The sequence below is a fragment of the Parasteatoda tepidariorum genome, chromosome 8, assembly GCF_982258835.1.
Source record: "Parasteatoda tepidariorum strain Cologne lab strain chromosome 8, Ptep-v5.0, whole genome shotgun sequence".
NCBI lineage: Eukaryota > Metazoa > Arthropoda > Arachnida > Araneae > Theridiidae > Parasteatoda > Parasteatoda tepidariorum.
In genome coordinates this window covers 20,347,256-20,368,854 of record NC_141762.1, presented here as the reverse complement: position 1 = coordinate 20,368,854, position 21,599 = coordinate 20,347,256, and the positions used below count along the sequence as shown (strand labels likewise).

The 21,599-nt window shown below is 28.0% G+C and overlaps 2 protein-coding genes across 18 annotated transcripts in view; one reads left to right on the top strand and one right to left on the bottom strand.

Moving 5' to 3' along the window:
• The window catches only part of LOC107448464 (ribonuclease H2 subunit A), a 31,648-nt gene extending 27,582 nt beyond the window's left edge, over positions 1-4,066 (bottom strand). The window contains exon 1 of one of the 2 annotated variants that reach the window (XM_016063660.5): positions 3,783-4,066. In XM_016063660.5, the coding sequence (XP_015919146.3) occupies positions 3,783-3,906 (124 nt within the window). In that variant the 5' untranslated portion in view covers positions 3,907-4,066. Of the gene's footprint in view, positions 1-3,762 lie in introns of both variants that reach the window. The other variant, XM_071180624.2, reaches the window with a different exon arrangement.
• Positions 4,067-4,128: 62 nt separating this feature from the next.
• The window catches only part of LOC107444097 (uncharacterized), a 78,173-nt gene continuing 60,702 nt past the window's right edge, over positions 4,129-21,599 (top strand). For all 16 annotated transcript variants that reach the window (XM_087149949.1, XM_087149942.1, XM_087149956.1 and 13 more), the window contains exons 1-8: positions 4,129-4,318; positions 9,122-9,277; positions 10,098-10,347; positions 14,104-14,291; positions 14,842-14,962; positions 18,450-18,650; positions 18,735-18,846; positions 20,548-20,613. In XM_087149949.1, the coding sequence (XP_087006075.1) occupies positions 4,316-4,318; positions 9,122-9,277; positions 10,098-10,347; positions 14,104-14,291; positions 14,842-14,962; positions 18,450-18,650; positions 18,735-18,846; positions 20,548-20,613 (1,097 nt within the window). In that variant the 5' untranslated portion in view covers positions 4,129-4,315. The remainder of the gene's footprint in view (positions 4,319-9,121; positions 9,278-10,097; positions 10,348-14,103; positions 14,292-14,841; positions 14,963-18,449; positions 18,651-18,734; positions 18,847-20,547; positions 20,614-21,599) is intronic.

The following is a 21,599-nucleotide window of genomic DNA, read 5'->3' as shown; positions in this document are numbered from 1 at the left end:
ACTCTTTTTCCAATTTTATATCCTTTTCTACTTTTACTTTTTAATGCTAAATTTCGAATTTTTTTTATGGCATCTATATTAAACTTTAAAACAAGTTTATTTAAATTTTTTTTTGGTTACTTGAACTTCAGTAAAATTTTTGTCTTCAAACTTTTCGGAACATTTAGTATTGAGGAAAATTCTCATATTTTGATATTTACTTAATACCCCGTGGCAGAAACACGGCGACATTGTCGCAGAAAGAGACTGAGTTCTTGCAGAAAGATTTTTTTTATTTGGGAAATAAAATTTTTTGGTTTGCTACAAACAAAAGTTCTCAAAATAAATTCTGCAGAAACAGAAGTTGTTTTATCAACAAAAAAAAAAAAAAAACATTTTCTTCAGAAACAAAAAATTTCTGCAGAAGCAATAATGGTTCTGCAAAATTTTTTTCTTACAGAATTGTTTTAAATATTTTTTTTTCTAGCGTACCGCGGAAGGAGAAAGCGCTCGTAATTCTCCGTTAATCTCCAACACAAACAGTTACTGGATAAAAAGGGGAGAATTTTTTTCCCCTTTATTAAGCTATTTTTGGAAATTTGCCAACTTCAGCCTCTATCGCTGGCGCAGTAATTTGCTTTGTGTTTTTTTATGAGAACAGAGCATTTTATATTTTTTGCACTTATGTGGAAAATTTCATGCGTAAAAAGATTCTTTTTTTTGAAAAAATCATGTCTAGCGAAAAGGTTATTTGTTGCAATTGTGAAGCCACAATAGTTAAAACAAATTTGAAAACTGATTTATCAAGGCGGCATTCCGAAAAAGAAATAAGATGGAAGTCGACAACATCTAAAAATGCCTATATGCTTTGAATTAAATCGTCGATAAAAAATAAATAAAAAAAAAAAGCGCAATCTAACGATAAATGAAATAAAGCCTGAAAGATATCTCACTATCTACGATTTTTTAGCATGCGAATGAAAACCAGATTGGTGAAAAATATTTACTGGTCACTTTCAAACAGGTTTCCATACGCATGCGAAAAAAAATCGCATCCAATGAATATGGCTCTAATACCGATGTTTCAGTACTGATAAAGACTATTTCGTTTCGAGATGTTGAATAGACTTGAGCATATTGAGTCGGAAACTGCTTCTGCATACTTCGTGTGGAATCAGTGCTATATATTTACACAATACGAGTGTGAAATCACAAGCGCTGTGTATTTTTTTCGTTCTGAACTTAATCTGATCACGAAAAAAGTTTTATTCACCTCCTTTTTTTAAAAAAAAAATCTTTCAATATTAATCGAATCTAATTAATTAGATGTAGAAAAAATTGAAACAAACATTGCTTTAATTTTTTTGCTTTTAGAATTTGGTTATAGTCAATACTATTTTATTATTTTGATTACTCAACTTCAATATTAATTTTTTCACCTGATTTGTTTCTGTACCTGATATAACTACTATAGTGAAACATTAAATCATACTGTTTTAAACTGATACTTCAAATTCAGTTATCTTGTTTTATAAATTTAATCTTTTTGTCCATTCTTAGCTATTTCTATAAGTTCTATCTTATTACAGGTTCTGGGTAATCTTTATTTATGCTCTAGTAAGCATTTTTGTCTGCAGATCTATACATTTATAACTTTTCGTTATTATCGAAGATTATGCAAATTTATACTTAAACAATTTAAACTTATTAAGAAATGTAAACTTATATTATGAAATTAAGAAAAAAACTACACAGTTTTATTCTATGCATGTAGATTTATTTTATAAACACGAATTTCATCTATTATTATAAATTCATTACACATACATTTATAACGATAAAAATATCTTGCAGAAAGATATTGGTTCTAATTAGGTTTGTCGCAGAAAGTCAGAAAAAATTCTGCCACAGGGACTTAATATTTGTTTGAAATAAAATTTTATCGAGATTACAAAAATTTTATATAAAATTTCCGGTCCATACAGGTATTGCCCCAGAAGCAGAAAGTGCCTAAAACGGTGACGTACGTCTCAGAACAAACGTAGTCCTGCAGAACAATTTGTATCTTGAATAAGTGACAGCGTTTTGCTGCGAATCCCCCTTCTCCGCCCACTTGCCTCCAGTAGTCTTGCAGAACAATCCCAATCCAATGCTTGCAGAACATCTGTATAAATTAATAAGTCCTGTTGCAGAACATTCGAAAATATTCTGCTTATGGGGGTATTGCCACATTTACACTTGCATAACGTGACAATTTAATATTACCTAATTCTTTCATTTTCTTAAAACTTCATTCATTTTTTTATGTAGTAGCTTATATTTATTTTAACTTTCTGCTTGATCTTCCTCATGGTCATTGTCCTTCCAGTTGGGAGAGTTACCCTCTATTCCCGCCTTTCTTTTTTTTTCAGGGGGGCTAACTTAACCAATCTCTTTCCTTTGATTTTTCGAACTCTCCTTCTCTTTTAATTTAATTGGCTATAATTTCTCTCGTCTCACACCAGTTAACAAATTTTTTAAGATACTTGAACACATTCTCTTTTTTCGAGCCTGCTGGCTGGTTACTTTCTTTTTTTATCCCAGATGCGGACTTTGGTCGGTATCGAGGGGTTCTTGTTATCATTCTTTTTCTTAACCTTTATTTTAAATTAAATACATAACTGTAATCAATTTCTTTAAATCAAACATCTACATTTTATACCTTTAACACTAAAGACTCACTTAAATTTAAGTTTGCTTTCTATAAATATCTTTTTCAATAGTTAAATTTCTCGCTTCCTCTTATTTTTTTTTTTATGCATGATGTCAGTTCTCGTCACCAATTCTTAATAAGGCATTTCGTGTAGTATTACAACATGCATATAAAGATATGTCGTACTAATTAAGTCGTGAATTCGCTCATAATAAAACATGTTGATTTTAAACAAGTGTGTGTTTTTTCATTTGGTGATTTTGCTTATTGCTGTTACCTTTGTCCTTCTGTATATGGTAAGTATTTTTTTTCACTGTTAGGGAAATTTGTTAATTTCCTTATTGGAAACATCTTATCGTATTCAATGTTAAAGTTTGTATCTGAATATAGCATGTCATTATCTTTAATTTATTTTAGTTTCACCCTTTTTCCAAATTTGGTGATACCAATTTGTTCAAACCTCACATTTTGTCACCCTTTGGAACTATTGGGATATTGTAATCCTACGATAGCATTGTACTACCACTTTCCTTAACAATCACATTCCCCTTAATTTAATTATCTTTTATACTATTTTTGGCCTTTTTGTATACCAAGAAATTCAATCATTAACTATTTTTAATAATGACTATATCCAAATACATGTACAGTTACATAATTTAAACCCATTTTCGACTTATATAATATTACTTTAATTGCACCATACATATTATTTTAACTGTAACTATAAAAACATGAACAAAATGCCAAAACAATTTCCAATGACTTTGCATGATCACGATAAAATAACTAGTGTCGAACAAAGAACTCTTTTTCTTTATTATATTAGCCATTACAAAATGACCAAGAGATTTTTCGGTTCGATATCGGATGGTGGAAAATGAGGCCAGAAGTTGATAATATTTCGTAGTTGCACATAAGAGTGCAATAATCTCACCGAACACAGCTCAGTAGACTCACATGCATTTCATTAAACATGCAAAATGATTGGAGCTTTTATATGCTAAGCAGTAATCACTATCTTTAATACTTTTCAAAATATAAAGAAAGTGAACACCAAGTTTTAGAAACTATATTTAAAAAAAAACTACCCAGCAAAAACTAAACTAACCCAACACTGGACCTCGACCAGCTTCATCTATACCAAGCATACATGGTTCAGCTTTACAAGAGGGAGTGTCTGAAAATAACATAATACTTTGGAAAGGATCTGAATTAAAATCAGTTAAATCCATTTTTTAATAAATAACGAACTAAATGAAAAGCAGACTTAACTAATTTATATAGATTACACTTATTACACAAAAATACAATAACGAAATATTCATAAGCAAAAAAAGCGCGCTGATTTGTAAACGGTTAACCGTTAACAGTTTCTCTGAGGCCTTTTCTCCTGCAAAAAAAAAAATAAAATATGATGAGGTTTCCAGCCAATCAGCAAATTTCAATTCAGCTTTAAATTTGAATGCTGGAACAAATTCTGTGTCAAGAGCAGTTTAGCCTTTTGATTGGTTAAAAAATATTACTGGCGGCAAAAAATGAAAGTTAATTTGTTTGGATCTTGTCGATAATTTCATGTGAAGTTTGTTTGTACTTTATTTATTTCGTGCTGTAAGAATTTTCATTGAGAAATAGTTTTTTAGGATGGTATGTGGTTTCTTTTATTTACAAATGTTTATATATGAATTTGTTTTATTTCTTTAACATATGTAGTTTTTGAAAAAGAGAATATTATTCCATCATCAGTTATACCGCTATACTTTGGCAAGTACCAGTCCTTAGGACCCAGGACTTTAAAATTTCTTGGCCCTTTTTTACCAAAAACTGGTCTCAAATAAAAATATTGAACTTTTTTTTTTCAAGATATGCATAAAAAATAAATATATTATGTTTCGGAAAATATCTTATTTGTAACTAAACAAGTAATAATTTGACAAAGAATTAACCCTAAAATTTCTTTTTCATGTGTTGATAAGAGCTATAATTTCCAAAAATATGTGCCAAATCTCTTCATATGTGCCATACATTTATAACTCTTATTATATTATTTAAAATAACCGCTTTTGGTTATAGAATGAAACAAGTATTCAATGAAAATTATATATATACTGTATAAGTGACTTTATACATGTATATGGCATTATATACAGAGGCAACGCTGACTGATATTTTTGGGAGGGGGAAATTCCTATTGAAATTTTGAAATAGGCTAAATCATTAATAAGTGTGTAATTTTTTAGTTTTAATAAAAAAAATTATTTTGATGATATTTTAACTGTATCTTATTTTTTTCACCCATAAGTGACTGATTTAATAATTTTATACCTAATTATTCCAATCAATGAGGTGCGGTTGTTCAACGGGTAAGACATTGAATTTTTGTAAAGAACTGAAACTGGTTCAATGGGTAAAAAATTTAACTACTGTAAAGAAGTGTCATATCAATGGGTACTAGTTAGTATTGAAAGTAAAATCTGTCTGTGTGCGATGCTGACCACATTGTAGAGCCTTGGCTGCCGTGAATCCCTTAGCCCACTAAGGGCTGTTGTCTGTCCACGCCAAATTTACTACCGTTTAGCGGTACCTTCACAAATTCAACTTTAGGAAAACGGTAGTTTCACAAAATACTTTTATTTTTGTGTCTCGTAAGAAATGATAAATCCATATTTTGTGTTGATTTTTTTAATATAATTTTTAATTTTCACAAATTTTGTCTAAATTTTCACAAAATAGGTACCTTTCACAGGGCTGATTGTGCTCCGGAAAAAATCCTGATTTCCGGATTTTTCGCTAACAGTGATCCGGAAGTTTCCGGAGATCGAAAGTACAAACGTTTAAAAAAATCATTGATCACTTAAGTTTCCGGAAATCAAATTTTTAAAGGTGGAACTTAAAAACACAGTTTATTTAATTTGTTTGTAAGGGACAGCCACAGAGATACTTTATAAGCTTATATTCATGATTAATATTCATTTTTTATCACTAAATAGTTGTTATAATCATAAACTCCAAAAAAAAAAAAAAGACATTTGTAAATTTTAATTACTTCTCCAGGTCATCATAGGTATGTGTAAATGGTATAGTTATGTGTAAAATTTTAAATATATTTTTAGTAAACTAAGAAATATTGAGAAAAAGGAAAAAAACCTTGTTTAAATTTTTTTCTAATTTTTCAATTTAAACTTTTTTTTTTTTTCTTTAAATTCGGGAAATTTTCCAGAATTTTGACTTGGGCTCACAATCACCCCTGCTTTCAGGAAAAGCTAGACAGACCCCTGGAATAACTTACTTTTATTCTTATCAATAAATAGTAAACCATTTAATAAATAAACGTTAAATGCAAATCAATTGATTTCTTTTTTTTAAGATGAGGACATAATTTTTCACTATAACTTGAATTAAATAATTTAGTAATAGGCTAATATCATCGAATAGTGGGACATTAATGAACTCAGTAGAAAGAGAAACATGCTTTAAAATGAAAATATTTCAATGGTTAAAAAGAAAGAAAGGAAAAAAAAAATAATGGATTAAAAGTAAATTACAAATAATTTGCACAACTTCTTTAAAATATATTCATTTGTTGAATTTAAAAAACGAACAATAAAGTGAATACAGATATAGTTGTTATACATAGTAATTCAATAAATAATACCAGCATCAAAGCATGTAAAATACGCTTCTCGTTCTTTTCTTCTTAGTTTTATTTAATATCTCAATACTTTTTTTTGCAGTTAAAATTATTACATTAAGGGCTACACTCTCTGCAGGGGTCTGTCTAGGTTTTTCTGAGAGGTACCTATTTTTGTGAAAATTTAGACGTAATTTGTGAAAATTATAAATTATATTAAAAAATCAACACAAAAATATGAATTTATAGTTTCTTAGGGCATAAAAAAATAAAATTAGAAATTCCTAAAAGTTAAATTTGTCAAGTTACCACTAAACGGTACTAAATTCGGCCTGGGCAGACCCTTGCTCTGTTATTTATTGCTCCCCGATTCTTGGAGCCTTATAATTTAGTTACTCCAAGTAAATTTTAAGAAAGTAAGACACATTAAAATTATAATTTAATTTATGTTTTCTAAGTAAAGTAAGAGAAAATGAATTTCTGTAAATATGCTGAATGGCCCAGCAAAATTTGCTGAATAATTGCTATTTTTGGTAGGTCACATCCACCTTTCGTTACCTTCCATCCCTGAGCTCACAGTTACAAATCTTTAATAAATAAAAACTTAAACACAGTAATAGCATTCAAAGATATTTCCAATAAATTTGAATATGGCTCATTTCTAATGAAAATTAGTGATTTGGCCTAAGCAACAGAGTCATCTGTTATATGCTTAATAAACTTATTTTGATGTATCAATCAGAAGGGAGGATGTTTACTTTTATTTTTTAGTGACAACACTTTAAACTGAAATCATGATACTTTTTTTTTTTTTTAATCTGTCCACATATTTTTAGTTCTTTGTATTAGCTTTTGCTTTTTCATTTAAGTTTCTTCTGTGTGTCAAAACTTGTGTAATTAATCTGCAACATCCAGGGGGGGGGGGATAAAATGACAGTAATTTGAAAAAAAAAAATTTCTGAAAATAAGTTCCTATTATAGAAATAAGTAGAAACTTATTTAAAAAAGTTCCCTTGAAAATAATTCTGTAACAAAGAAAAATAAGGGAAGAAAAAAATAAGTGAAAAATATTATTGTTTTCTGTCATTCTTAGATGCTTTATAAAAAAAGAAATTAATTTTGAAGATAAACATGGTGTAAACTAAGAGATGTCTAAAACAAAATAAATCTTAAAAAATTAATAGATTCTATGTGAAATAAAATAAATTTCCATTTAAAATCATGATAGTTTTCTTTTTTTTTTTTAAAGAAAAAAAAAACTTACTAGGTTAGTTGCATTTTTATTCTTATTTTATATTATATGGGGTCTGTCCAGGTAAATAACTATTGTTTAATGGTAGTTTCATAAAATACTTTTTCTTAAAATTTTATTTTTGTATCCCGTGAAAGACGATAAATCCATATTTTTGTGTTGATTTTTTAACATAAATTTTAATTATTCACAAATTATGTCTAAATTTTCACAAAATAGATACCTCTCTGAAAAACCTTGACAGACCCTAAATTTTATTGCATATTTATCCTTCATTTTCCCTCATTTTATGTGTCCTCATATTTGATTTTCTGCATTTGTTTTGTTCATTTATATTTTTATTGTTTGTCAAATCTTGTTTATTTATCCACAATATCCATGGGGGACAAAACGAAATGACAGTAAGTTAGAAATTATTGACTTAGAACAATTTAAAATCACTTTAAAAAATTTATTGATATACTCCCTTTAAAAAAGAGAAACTTATAAAAATTTCACGAGTTGAGAATAATTATCACCCAACTAACCAAAGGGTTACCAACTGCTAAATTTTTTTTTTTACTACTTAAAAAACTAAATTTTTCAGAATTTTTGGTAATTCTGCCAACAATTTTAAAAGTCTCACCCTAAGAGAGTTAGAACAGAGTGGTGTTTCCTATTTACATGTAGTGGAGTAGAAAATAACTTTAAATCAATTTCATAGGACAAATAATCATTCATTAAAACATAAACTTAAATACCACTAGACACAATTTTCCCAAAAAGTGTAGAAAGTTTGCAGCCTTAGCTTAATATAGTAATGTGTAGGAAATTATTTTAACATGAATAGTAATTTCCTGCATTTTTAATAGTGAAATAGTAGCAAAATTTTTTAATAGTGAAAAAAAATTTGTCTCATAGTTTGCCGAAAATTAGCTTAACAAGAAAAATTTAGGAGACAACCTATAACGTTAAGTTTTTTTGCTCTTATCTATATACAGTGAAGCCCCGATGTTACGCTTTCTATCGGACTAGCAAAAATGTAGAAAGTGGGAGAACATACTATCAGGGTAAAAAAAATATGAATATTTTTTTTACTAATTTACATTTACAAGTTTAAGAAAAGAATGCTTAATTTTTATTTGTTCTTTCTGGGTGCATATCATTTTTAGAAAGTGCTTTTTATTTTCATTGGGTACTTTTCAAAGTGTTTAATTACATCTTTTCCTTTACCATGTCAATTTTGCCACGAATTATGCAATAAGTGTTGTTTTTTTATGGCTTCTTTCAAAAAATTTCAAATTTGTTCAACCCCAATCAATTTTGGTGTATAGTCTGTCCGTAGCGTGAAAAAACCCACCAATCAATTCATGTGTTAGAAGAAATACTTGTGGGTCTGCACATGCTTACAGTGAGCTGAATTCCATTGCACTCATTGTTAATGTTACTATTTTTAAGATTGAGATATATTGATAACTATATATTTAAAACAGGGAAATTTATCCTATTTTCAAAATATAGCATGTTTCATTTTGAAAGAACTGTTTAAAAAATTTTAATTAATATATATTTTATTTTGTGTGTTAAGGAGTCGTTTTGCAACTCTCCCCAACCGGAAATGCCTAACGTGAGGCTGAATTTAAATGATGCGTTCGAAAAAGAGGATCCTAAACAGTCTGATAATATGAGCGTGTATGCTCGTATTCGCCCAATGCTGCAAAGAGAAGAAGATGCTGGCTATAAGGTATGTAAAATATAATAATAGATATTAACTAGACTTTTGATAGTATCATTGGTTTAAATAAAGGAAATTTGTTTTAAAAATTTATTGACAACAAATGTACTAAGTATTTTAATATGAAATTATCAGGTTTTTATTAAAGCTTGGTTTTTAATATACTAGTGCAATGGTTCTGTTCTTGTAGATCTAATTTATCAGTGTTTGTCACTGTTTTAAGTTTTTTAGTTATTAAAGTTGATTTTCTGCAGTCATGCTAAGTTTTTATTTTTTTTACTTTATTTTAATGTTTTCACATATTAATTTGTGTTTTTCATAACTGCCAAGTCTCTTGTTTTTTAACGAAAACTCCTGTATTTTACCCCATCTCCTGTTTGCCCGTATATTCTCAAATTTCATCAGATTTGTTGAAATTTAAAAAATAAAGTTGCAATTAAATATCCACTGATGGCAAAAGGGTTAATGGTTCAAGTAATTATAAGTAATGGTTTAGATTACGATTTATATTAATATTTTTTACTTCACTAAATGTAAATGCTTATAATATTTAGAATTTCTTTTTTTGACTTACTTCCTTATGTATGATGTATCAAAACTTTACTCGTAGCTTAAAAAATGTTGCTAGCTTCATTTCAAAGCTTTATTGATGGTAAAATCTCCTATTTTATTTATCTGGTGTTGGCAGGAATGGTTTTTTATTTGTCTTCTTTTTTTTCTCTTTTTTTTTTGGATGTGTAATTTTAAAGGCTAAAATTTTTTTTATTTGATAATAGAAATGAAAAAACATCAAGAAAAAGCAATTGAATAATTTTTATTTATTTTATAGCAATGTATAGCAGCAATAGATGATGTTACTGTGAGAGCTGTTTTCCCTAAGAGTTCATTGAAATTCAAAAATAATAAGGAGGAATCTATAGCAGATTTTACCTATAGTCGAGCATTTGGACCTGAGACTGGCCAATTTCTCTTTTTTGAGGAAACTATCATGAAAACAATGCAAAACTTCATTGATGGCCAGAACTCCTTAGTTTTTAGCTATGGCATCACCAATTCTGGTAAAACGTATACTTTACAAGGTATGTTGTATTTGTAAATATCTATATATCTGTAATATCCATACATTTTTAATATCTATACATTTTTAATTATCTAAAAATTCGTGATTTTTTTGTTCTTAAGAATTTTATCTAATTTTCCACTTATGGACCATGTGATCTGAAAATTACAATATAGTTTTTCCATAGAAAAGTATTGTTTCCAAGCAGATTTTTGACATTTCAAACTGTAGTTTCAATTGTCTGATTAAAAAAAAAAAAATTCATTGTTTAAATTTGGGGGATAACTTATTTTAAAAAAGGGGCTGCAAAAATGTTTTATGTTGAATGAAGTTTTTAAATTATTTGATTCTTTGGGTGAGGCGGTTCATTTAAAATTATGTTTTCCAAAGAATCTCAAGTTATTGGGGTTTCATCTTCTCATTTGCTGTAAAAATTATCCAGAATGTATTTCAGTATACATAATGTATTTAGATATAAATGTAACAGCCTTGTTCGATAAAATTGTAATCAGTTTGAAGAATCAAATGATTTGAGCTTTTTACCCAACATCTTTTCATTTTAATTCATATTAATAAAATGTTATCTTAAAAGTATTATGAGTTAAGTGCTTCTTTAACAAAATTATACTCAGGGATGAGTATGTGGCTGTCACCCCTTCCGCATTTTTAATTATTTTAACTATTTTTTACTCATGGAAAATAAGATTTTACGCATTTTTACCCGCACACCAGATACCTCGTATTTTCGTAATTCAGACGTCGCTCTTCTCGATTCTTATTCACACTATCTTAATGGCAAACATCGATTTTCGTATTGGCCTGCTTTAAAAGTTGCACATTGCGATTTTTTATCATGCGATTTAAATATTCTACGACACATTTCTTATTTACGATATTTAGCAATCCAATGTCGTGATTTTTATTTAAGAATTTTTAATACCCTATGTTGCGATTCGTATTCACACGAGTTTAAAATCCAATGATCTGATTCGCTTATGCAGTTGTACTATCAAACGTCGATTTTCCTATTTATACACGATTTAAAAATTACGCATCATGATTTGTATTCTTGACATCCATTTTCTAGTTTCATATTCATGTAAATTAAAAGCCACATACCTGGATTCTTATTCTCTTAATTTAAAATCAAATATTACAATACTTATTCACACGATTTTAAAATCGTACATGTGATTCATATTCATACAATTTAAAAATAAATCATCGGGATTTGTAATCACTGGCTTTAAAATCACACTCTTTTTGTCTAATTTTTGGATATCATAATTTATTGTATAATAATATATATAAATAAAATATTCCTTCTGGGATTTCCTCTTTTTTGCTTACTGACTACTCTCATCCCTGTATACTGGAAAATTTAAACTTTCTATTTTCAGGGATGAGATTTTTCCGCTTTTTATCGAATTTCCGCTTTTTAGCTGCACATGGAAGAGATAGTGTTTTTTTGGGGGGGGGGAGCCAGTTCTAATGTCCCTAAATAGAAGACCCCGGCTAACTTTCAAAGTCGACGGAATTCAAGAAATTCAGTTCTACTGGTAACAAATCTGCTTATAGGAATTAAGTAAAAGAAGCATAAAAAAATTTTTAAAACTGGAATCCATAACTAAAACTATTTCTTAAAATTTTGAAGAATTAAAATAAATTTGTGTAATATTCCAATGTGTAATAAGTAACTCCACGGGGAGAACAAGGAAAACCTGGAAAATACAGGAAATTTAAAAATAACCTGAAAATGCAGGGAATTTTGTTTCTTATTTTTGTCTTTTAAAAAATGGTGACCACTCAAAGTGTAATCTATGGGTTATTTAACTATGATATTTCAACTATACTAAACTATTTCATTTGCTATATCATTAAGTATGTTCAGCTGTTTTTTCAGCAATTGAAACTAATAAATATAGTTAGTGTATTATGGCTTACACAAGAGCACAGCAATTGTTGTTTCCTATTAATATATTGTGTATTAGTATGTACAGGGAAAACACATGGAACTTTTTTCCTGATTTGAGTGGCAACTCTGTTATAGGAAGCATAAAATTTTTTTAAAATTCATGATTGAATTAAAAATTAAACAGATTTGTAAGAAACAGGGTCTGAAAATTCCCTGCCCACCTAGGTTTTTCGTCCGAAACCTGGGGTTTATTGGGTTTTTGATGAAAACAAAGTTTTTTTTTTCTTCCAAAAATAATAATTTTTTTTTCCGGAGTACTAAGTAAGAAAACATGATCTGTTTCTAACAGGAAAGTTAAATATTTGGTAACTATTTATAAATTGTTTTGTTGCAATGTAAAATTGTTTTAAAGTTTTAGATTGCTACGTTATTATTTTTATTTCTTAAAGATAAGCAGATTGTTACATAAAAATTTAAATCTACTCAACTAAAAGATCCTTATATTTTAATAATCATCCCTGTTTTAGAATTTTTTAGAGTTTTCTGCTACAAACCCCTATATACTTTTCATTATAACAAATATACATGTTACTAATTTAAATTTACAAAAGCGTCAATATCAAAAGAGAAAAAACTTATCAGAAAAAATAATCTAATTTTTTAAATTGAATATGTAATGTTTTTTTTTAAGTAGTCTCTCTTAAAATGTTTTTTTAAGAGAGTTATGTAAGTGATACTCTCGCATTTAATAGGAAGAAAACTGACTAATTATTTTCTTTCTCTTTTTTTATAAGTCATCCGAATTTAAAAGCAAATTTAAAAAATAGGGAGCCTGACAGTAACTACCAAAAAAATATATATATAGCAAAATTATGCAAATTGAACTCTTTAGAAAGGGGGCTGTAAATATGTGTTTTCATTTCAAGATCCAGTTGTTGTAATAAATAATATTAGAAATATCAGATTTTAAAAACTGTGGAAATCATTAGCAACAACTGTCAACAAAATTTAAACAAAATTTTTACTAGATAATTCTCAAATGAGAATAGAAAAGTTATAAGCATTTTTTCCACTTCCCTGCACCGGAATAGAATCTTTTGAATGTAATTCTGAAGAAAAGATGTAAGATGTCTTTCGAAACTTTCTGCAGGAACCCCCTCCCCCCCAAATTTTTTACTTCTCAAAGGAAAAATCTTTCTGCGATGATGTAGCAGCGTCGACACGATTCTGTTAGAGAGATAATCATTTTATTCAGTTAACATTGCAACTTAATGTACTGTTTAATTTTAGTTGAAATATTTGGTTGCTTTAAAATTATTTCATGTTTTTCGCCAAAGTGTTTAGTTGCATTAAGTAAAGTTAATTCCTAATAACAGGTTTGGCTGGAAAAGATTTTGTTTTAGTTCATCATAAAAGTAATAACACATTTGCTGGTCTAGTAGCGAATATATAAACTTGTTGAAATAATTTTTAAGTTTTAGACAAATTTCTTTCTCTCTCTCTCTCTCTTTTTATATATATATATATGGAAAAAAAATTCCAAATCTTAATTTCTGCACAATTTTACAATTAAATTTCAATTAAATCATTAAAAGTGAAATAAGGATTTGTTTAATCTAAATGACATTAACTTTTAATAATAACAACGCTGATAAACAATTATACTATTTTCAGAGTCTTTAATTTTTCAAATAAGTGCTTAATTTTTTCAAACAAAAAGTCCTTAAAGTGCTTAATTTTTGCTTTGTTGAAAGAGTGGGAACCCTGTTATACTTCCAATAAAGTAGTTTCGCATTTGTAAAATTTATTGAAATATAATTTTTAGCTACTTTATTTCATTGTTGAATTTTTCTTTTTCAGGAAATGAAGAGAACCCAGGTGTCATTATCCTTGCTTTACGGCTCTTTTTTTCTGCAATTGAGCATCAGCTTTTAGAAAAATTTTGTGTGAAGCCGGATAAATTTTCGGATCTGAATAGTTTAGAAGAATCTGATATAATGAAAGAGATTTCTATAAAAGAAGATTTAATGAAGTTTTATAACCAAGAGGTATTTTATTTCTTAAGAATCAAAATTACTATAATTTTAGTTAGTTAAATTTCCTAATTTCTTTGTGGAAATTGTGATCAGATTTATATTTTTCAAAACAATATTAGGCAAAACTTTCTTTTAAATTAGAGTGCATATCCTAATCTTGATTTTCTGTTTAAAAAAAGTGCTTAAAAATATTTTTTTAGTGCTTAAAAAGTGCTTATTCTTTGTTGAAAAATTTAGCTACACATCCAACCACCTAGTAAGTGTGATCAAAACTGTGGTTAGTCACTGAGCAGTATCATGGGTACAAGGATCTGGATAAAATTTTATTCCCCTTCAGATCTATATCTAAATTGAGGAAGTAGTCTCACAAATTATACTTGCATGTCTTTGGATCATCCTCAGGGATAGTTTCCTGACCGTTCTCATTAGCCCATTGTGTAACTTTAGTGTGATGTAAATAATGTACCTACCTACATTTTCTTTTACTTCATAACCTTACTTTAAATTATTTTTTGTGTGTTATAAAAGATTTGGTTAAATTATAAATTCCTTTTTCTTTTAGGTGGTTAACAAGTCTGCTGAATCTTCTAGCATTTCAAAATCATTTGCTATGAAATTATGCGATTGTTTTTCTGATAGATATGAGAATCTGGGAGATATTGAGACAACATTGCCCCCAGAAGGTAATGCTTTTTTCCCTGTATGCTTTTGTCATCTTGTTTTCATTTTCAAATATGCTTGTCTCTAATTTATTTTTTATTTTATACTATAGAGTAAAACAAATTTGCTTTTTTTTTTTTTAACATGATGTACTAGTTTTATGTTCTTATCTAATTTACTCTTTAACATGTATATACCCTGCCAACAAGACACTTTATTTTTATATCATTGATCATTTTACTTGTGATTGTGTTCGCATTTATATTTTAATTAAAAAATTTTCAGAATACTTATAAAATATTTTCAGAATACTTATATTTTGTTTTGAACAGTCTTTTGTGAGGACATAAATTTTTACCTTATTTTCTATTGACACACTACTAGAATTTTGCTTTGTGCAGACATAATTTCTTTTACCATATATTTCTAGTAAGTAAAATTCTCTATAATTTATACATATAAAGTAATGTTATATTTTTTTTATTAAATATTTAATATACTTTATAAATATAAATTTTTTGTGATTTACTGCATACTTTGATCACTGCATTGTCAGTACGCGTATAAGCAGACCATACCACGGATTGGAAACGTTGAGGAAAATTTCTGTTGGCATTCTCGACAATTGCCAAACAGCTGTACGCTCATATTTTTGTTTTTCTTTCGGTATTGTGTATCTTTCATTTACTAAGGTGGGTATGAATGCGACATTCCATAGTTTCAGTAAAGCGGAACTTCCTAAAATTGTCTCTAATGTCATTACCACAAATGATGGGAAAATAATGGAAATCCGCTCTTCTATTAAGTCGTATATATATATTAAGTCAAATGCTGTTAAATGAGTTAAGAAATTAAAAATATAATTAAAAAATAACGTATAATTATGTTTTTAATTACTTAATTCATTTAACAGTATTTAAGAATCTATAAATATATCAGGGTTGCCACTCCACAGGGAAAACCTGGAAAATACAGGGAATTTAAAAATCACTTAAAATAACAGGGAAAATACAGGGAATTTGGATTTTTTCTTTACAAACTGGGAAAATACAGAGAATTTTGTTTCTATCTTTTGTCTTTTAAAAAATGGTGACTACTCAAAGCGTAATCTATAGAATATTTAACCATGATATTTCAGCTATACTAAACTATTTCATTTACTATAGCATTATTTAAGTATGTTCAGCTGTTTTTCTAGCAATTAAAACTAATATATATAGTTAGCCCACTATAGCTCACACAAGAGCTCAGTAATTGTTGTTTCATCTTAATATATTGTGTGTAATATGTACAGGGAAAACACAGGGTATTTTTTTTTTTTAGATTTGAGTGGCAACCCTGTATATGTTACATATAATCGTTACAGAATAACCTGTACACAATATATGTAAGCAAAATATATTTTTAGAATTTTGTATTATCTATTAATTGCATTTATTATTCTGATATTGAAAGAGCATCAAGGTATCTATGACCTCCATAATAAATGAAGTATTCACGGACTTTTATGTATATTAAGGAATTGAATCAATTTTTCACGAAGTTTAAGATCTCATTTCATTGCAAAAAAATATAATTCAATAAATATTTTTATTAAACAATAAATGCTTCTAGTAATGAAACAAACTCTTTCAAACTTGTTATAAGACTCGGATAAACTCCAGGTTTTCAATCTGAGCTGATAAAATAAAAAATGCAGTAGAAGCTCACATAATAAGTTACAATTTTTTCTTAATTTATTTTTAATCAATGATCATTAAATCGGATAAAATTAGATATCATTTATATGAAATCAGATATTTTGATAGATTCAGATTAAGTTTAAGATGAATATATGCCATTTCCCCCCCCCCCTCCCCTAATAGCAAGAGAAAATTTTATTTCTCTTGGTAATTTACTTTTTACTCTAGTATTAACTATATGTAACTTAACTGTTTTGCAATATTAAACAGCAAATATGTTGTGTTTAATTTGTTAATAAATTTAATATTTCCAGATATTGAATACAAAACTGTAATTCAGAATTGACTTTGTGCTGTATTACTTATTGATTATTCATACCCTGAAATTTATGTACCTCATCTTGACAGTGCGCGTAGCGTTTTTAAAAAGTACTTTTCTCATTGGGTGTTTTTAAAAAGTGCTTAATTTTCACTTCACTTTTCAAAATGAGATTTTTCCTTTACTATGTTGATTTTTTGCTTCGAATTATGCAAAAAGTGACAGTTCACAATTAATTCAGCCCCAATCTATTTCGGCGTATTGTCAGACCGTAGCGTGTGAAAACTTCATTCCTTTTGCACGATTCAAAATTTCATGATTTTTGACAATTGTCCAAAACAATGCCGAATATTTATTTGTTTATTTTTTTTGTTCACTTTGCTGTTAAACCAAGATAAAACCGACAATTTTCAAAAACTTTCCAACCTTGCCTAATTACAATTTTTTTTTTAAAGTGCTTAAAAATATTTTTGAGTGCTTAAAAGGTGCTTATTTTTTGTTAAATAATTTGGCAACACATCCTGCTTGCGCTAGGACCACGTAAGCAGACCTCTCTAGTTGGTGTTCTACTCATTAACCAATTTTAAAATGCAACCCTTAGACCAGTGATTCTCAACCACTGTGCCGCGGCACTTTTGTGTGCCGCCAAATTCTTAAAATGTGCCGCCAAATATTGGAAATGATGCAATAAAAATTTTTTGCTTTTTATATTTACTTTTTATAATTTTCCCATACTTTCACCGAGTGAACATCTTTGTCTTGTCTCAGACAATCTTAAAATAAGTTAGAATAAGAAGGAAGTGTTTAAATTGTCTTTGACAACTTTAAAAAATATTGAAATTATAGGTAGGAAATTTAATGACTATTAAAATTATTAATTAACAAAGGAAAGCAAGCTAAATATTAACTTTCAAACGGAAATAAAAACTAATCATTAAAGTATAAGCTATGCAATAAATAGTAATAAAAACAAATTAACAAAGGATTACTAGCAATAAATAAGCCAACAATTAAGAATTAGCAAAAATACTAGTTTACAAGAAATCACAAAAAAATAAGAATTAATGTAAAAAAACGAACATATAAACTATAGAAAACAAGCTAACAATTAATAACTAGCAAAAAAATAAATAACTGTTACTAACTAACAAAAAATTAGTCGGAAGATATAATTAATCCCTTAATAAACGTGCTTTTGTAGTACATATTACTTTATTTCTCATTCAAAATTATTATCACAAACTATTTAACACAGTGTATTATAGGTAAGTAAACAAATTTTTTCATTTCGTGCCGTCAAATTTCGAAATCGTTAAAAGTGTGCCGCCACAACAAAAAGGTTGAGAATCACTGCCTTAGACAATATTTTGCATATTTTTTTTATTTCATACTGAAAATATTTGTTAGTTGAGAAGCTCACATACATGCATATAAAGATTTAAAAAAAAAAAAAAAAAAAAAATCCCTGATGTCAGTTAAAATTTTAGTTATGCCAATCTACTATTCTAGAAATGGAAGCCGCTCAATGTGCTGCAGTTCTGAAAACGTTGAGCAAAGAAACTGCAGATCGGCAAAGTGGAAAATGCAACATCTGGATTTCTTTCATTGAAATCTACAATGAATATATATATGATCTCCTCCAACCGAATGTGTTTCCAAGAAAAAAACTCCAGTTGGCAGAGGATCTGAATGGAGATGTATACGTCAAAGGTGGAGAAGAATTTTTTTTTTCTTTTTCTGTACTTTATTTTGATTTTTAAAAAATAGTTCACAACTTACTGGTCTTAATTTTAGGTGCTAAAGAAGTATATGTTGCTAATGTGGAGGAGGCATTGAAACTACTGCATATTGGAAGAAAAAGCTTGAGAATCGCATGTACAAAATTAAATTACCAATCTAGTAGAAGGTGTGTAATTATTTATTTTATTTTAACATGATGTGCAGCGTTTATGAAAAGTGCTTTAAGGTGCTTGTTTTCGACTTTCGTTTTTTAAAAGCCCTTAGATGTACTTTTTTCATGGAGTGTTTTTAAAAAGAGTTGAATTTTCCCCTTTCGAAAATGAGATTTTTTTTTCTTTACAGTGTCAATTTTCGCCATGTATTGAAGAAAAGCCTGTGCATTTCACATTGTTCAGTTGAACATTTTCACAATTCATTCATTCGCAATTTATTTCGGCGTCCCATCAGTCTATATTGCTTGAAAGCGCTAATCATTTTACATGTTTGATGATATCCTTGAAAGTCCACATGTGCGTCTACTGAATTCGGGGTTTTACTGAGATTTTTGCACTCTCATGTTCAACTCTGCTGCATTTTGCAAGATAATCTCAATTTCAGGATTCATTTTCCACCCTCTGATATCAAACCGTAAAACCTGTTCATCTTTTCTCTGAAGTAGTCTAAAAAACTTTTCTTAGATTAAAGTAATTAAAAAGTGATAAAAATTAGATTAATGAATTTATTTATTAATGTTATATGTCCTTATAATAATGGTCAAGTTTTCTATTTTATTTTTAAAAAAGTTTAAAATAAGTTAAATTTTGTCCTGTCCACGGAGGAGATGTAATAGTCAGCGGAGGAATCATTTTATGTTATAAAATATAAATTGACAATGAAGACTAATTCATTAATTCTTGGGTACAATTGATACAAGTTTAACATTAATAACTAAATAATAAAATATTTCATTATTAGAGATAGAGCTACACCCAATTAATCATACTGTTATGAAAGGAAACATGCATTTTTAAACTAGGTGTGCAATTTTTTAAAGTAAATCTTACTGAACATTAATAAATTAAAATGTAAAGACTTTTGAAATAAAAGTTCAGACTCAACATGAAAGTAATTTATGTCTTCCAAACAAAAAATACTGTATTTAATAGTGTGCTTAGTTTTTTAAAAAAAATTGTTATCAACACCGGAAAAAAAGTAGCAGAAAGAATGTGAGAATAGAGCTGGAATGTCCCCCCCAAAAAATGGTATTTGTAGAAGCTTATGATACCTAAAGTATTTCAAAGAAAAGAAGACAAAATAAAAATAAAACAGCACTGATACAAGCAGTAGAAATTCAGGATGGATATTCATTTTGTAATACTTCTCATTGAGAAAAGCTATTAAAAAAAGCCTAACATGCATTACCTATTTCTCCCAGAAAAAGTCTACTCAAATTCTGTGAATCTGTAACCTTACTACCAAAACAAACGAAACAGTCTAGTTCTGAGAAAAAAAGAAAAAAAACTTGTTATAGATTTCTTCTAATGTGATGAAATTTCTTGCTAGATTCCTGGTAGTGCAAAAAGTAAGCTGTATCTAAATATAAAAAGTTTGCCAAACTATGACCTACCCATTATAATTTGGTATCGTACTTTTCTCAAAAAAAGAAAGTAGTACTTAGTTTTCTAAAGTGTTTCTGTAACTATTGTTCAAATTAAGGAACTAAAAAAAGTTTTTTTTTTTTTTTTTCCTTAAGTAAAACAGGTTGACATGCAGTCTTGTTCCATGTTGATGAAAATTCTCTGTGAATTATTAATAATATATTTATATATATTTTTATGAAAGTTTTTGTTTATGCCTTTGAAGTTCAATAGCATTTTTGTATTTTCAGTCATTGCATATATATTGTGAAAGTGGTTCGTTTAAGTGATGACTTCGATTCATTTCGGATAAACAGGTAAGATTTAAAAGATATGAACATATACACTATACGGTGAAAAAAAAAATTTCAGATAATTCCTTCTTCCAGGAATCACTGAAAGTGACTTTCTAATATGTTACTTAGTACAAATTAATTTTTTAAGCTACAGTTATAACAATATGAAGATTAGTAGTTGTCCTTATTTGTCTTGATTTTTTGTTCAGATATTTCTCCTTTTTGTACGTGTTTATAACTTCCCATCTTCTATGAATATAAATGTGAATTTTAAAATAATCTATTTAAAGAATCCGGCAATTAAGATTTTCATTCTAACATCTTTTTATGCTAGTGAAAATTGCATAATTCGATAATTCAAAAATTTAGCGTCACTAATTATAGACATGGTTTAGGTATATAGCCTTACATTACTCACAGGATTTATTGCTTCAAACATTTTGGGAATTCCGTCATTTTATTAAAACAAAACTCAGTCAACAATTTTACATTATAAAATTTTTGGGATGATGAATTCACAAGTCATATGCTTATTTATTATTTTCAGCTAATGCTGTAACATACCTTATGGGGCTTTGTCGTTTCATAAATGTTAATTTGTCTCGTCAATCTGATTTTAAAAATGATCCATTTTAATCAATAATACAGTATTCATATTACAGAATTGAGGGCTCACCTCTAAATTACTTTTACACTAATCCTTTGTTTCTTTTTTCATTAGTCTTTAAATTACTAAATTATTTTATTTGTACAAAAATGTTCAGCACCATACAATTGTGTTTTCTTTTTGAGATTATTACGACCACTTTAATTAAAAAAAATTTTAAGAAATGTTAACTAATTTTTATTGGTTATTTTTTATGCAAACAGTACTGTAAAAATTTTCTGTGTAATTATCTCAAATGACTGAATCTAAAAACTGTTAAACAGCGTAATTCTAAAATTAAAAATAGAATTTAGTTTGTTCTTAGCATCTTTTAAATGTAATCTGATGTGTGTACACTTTT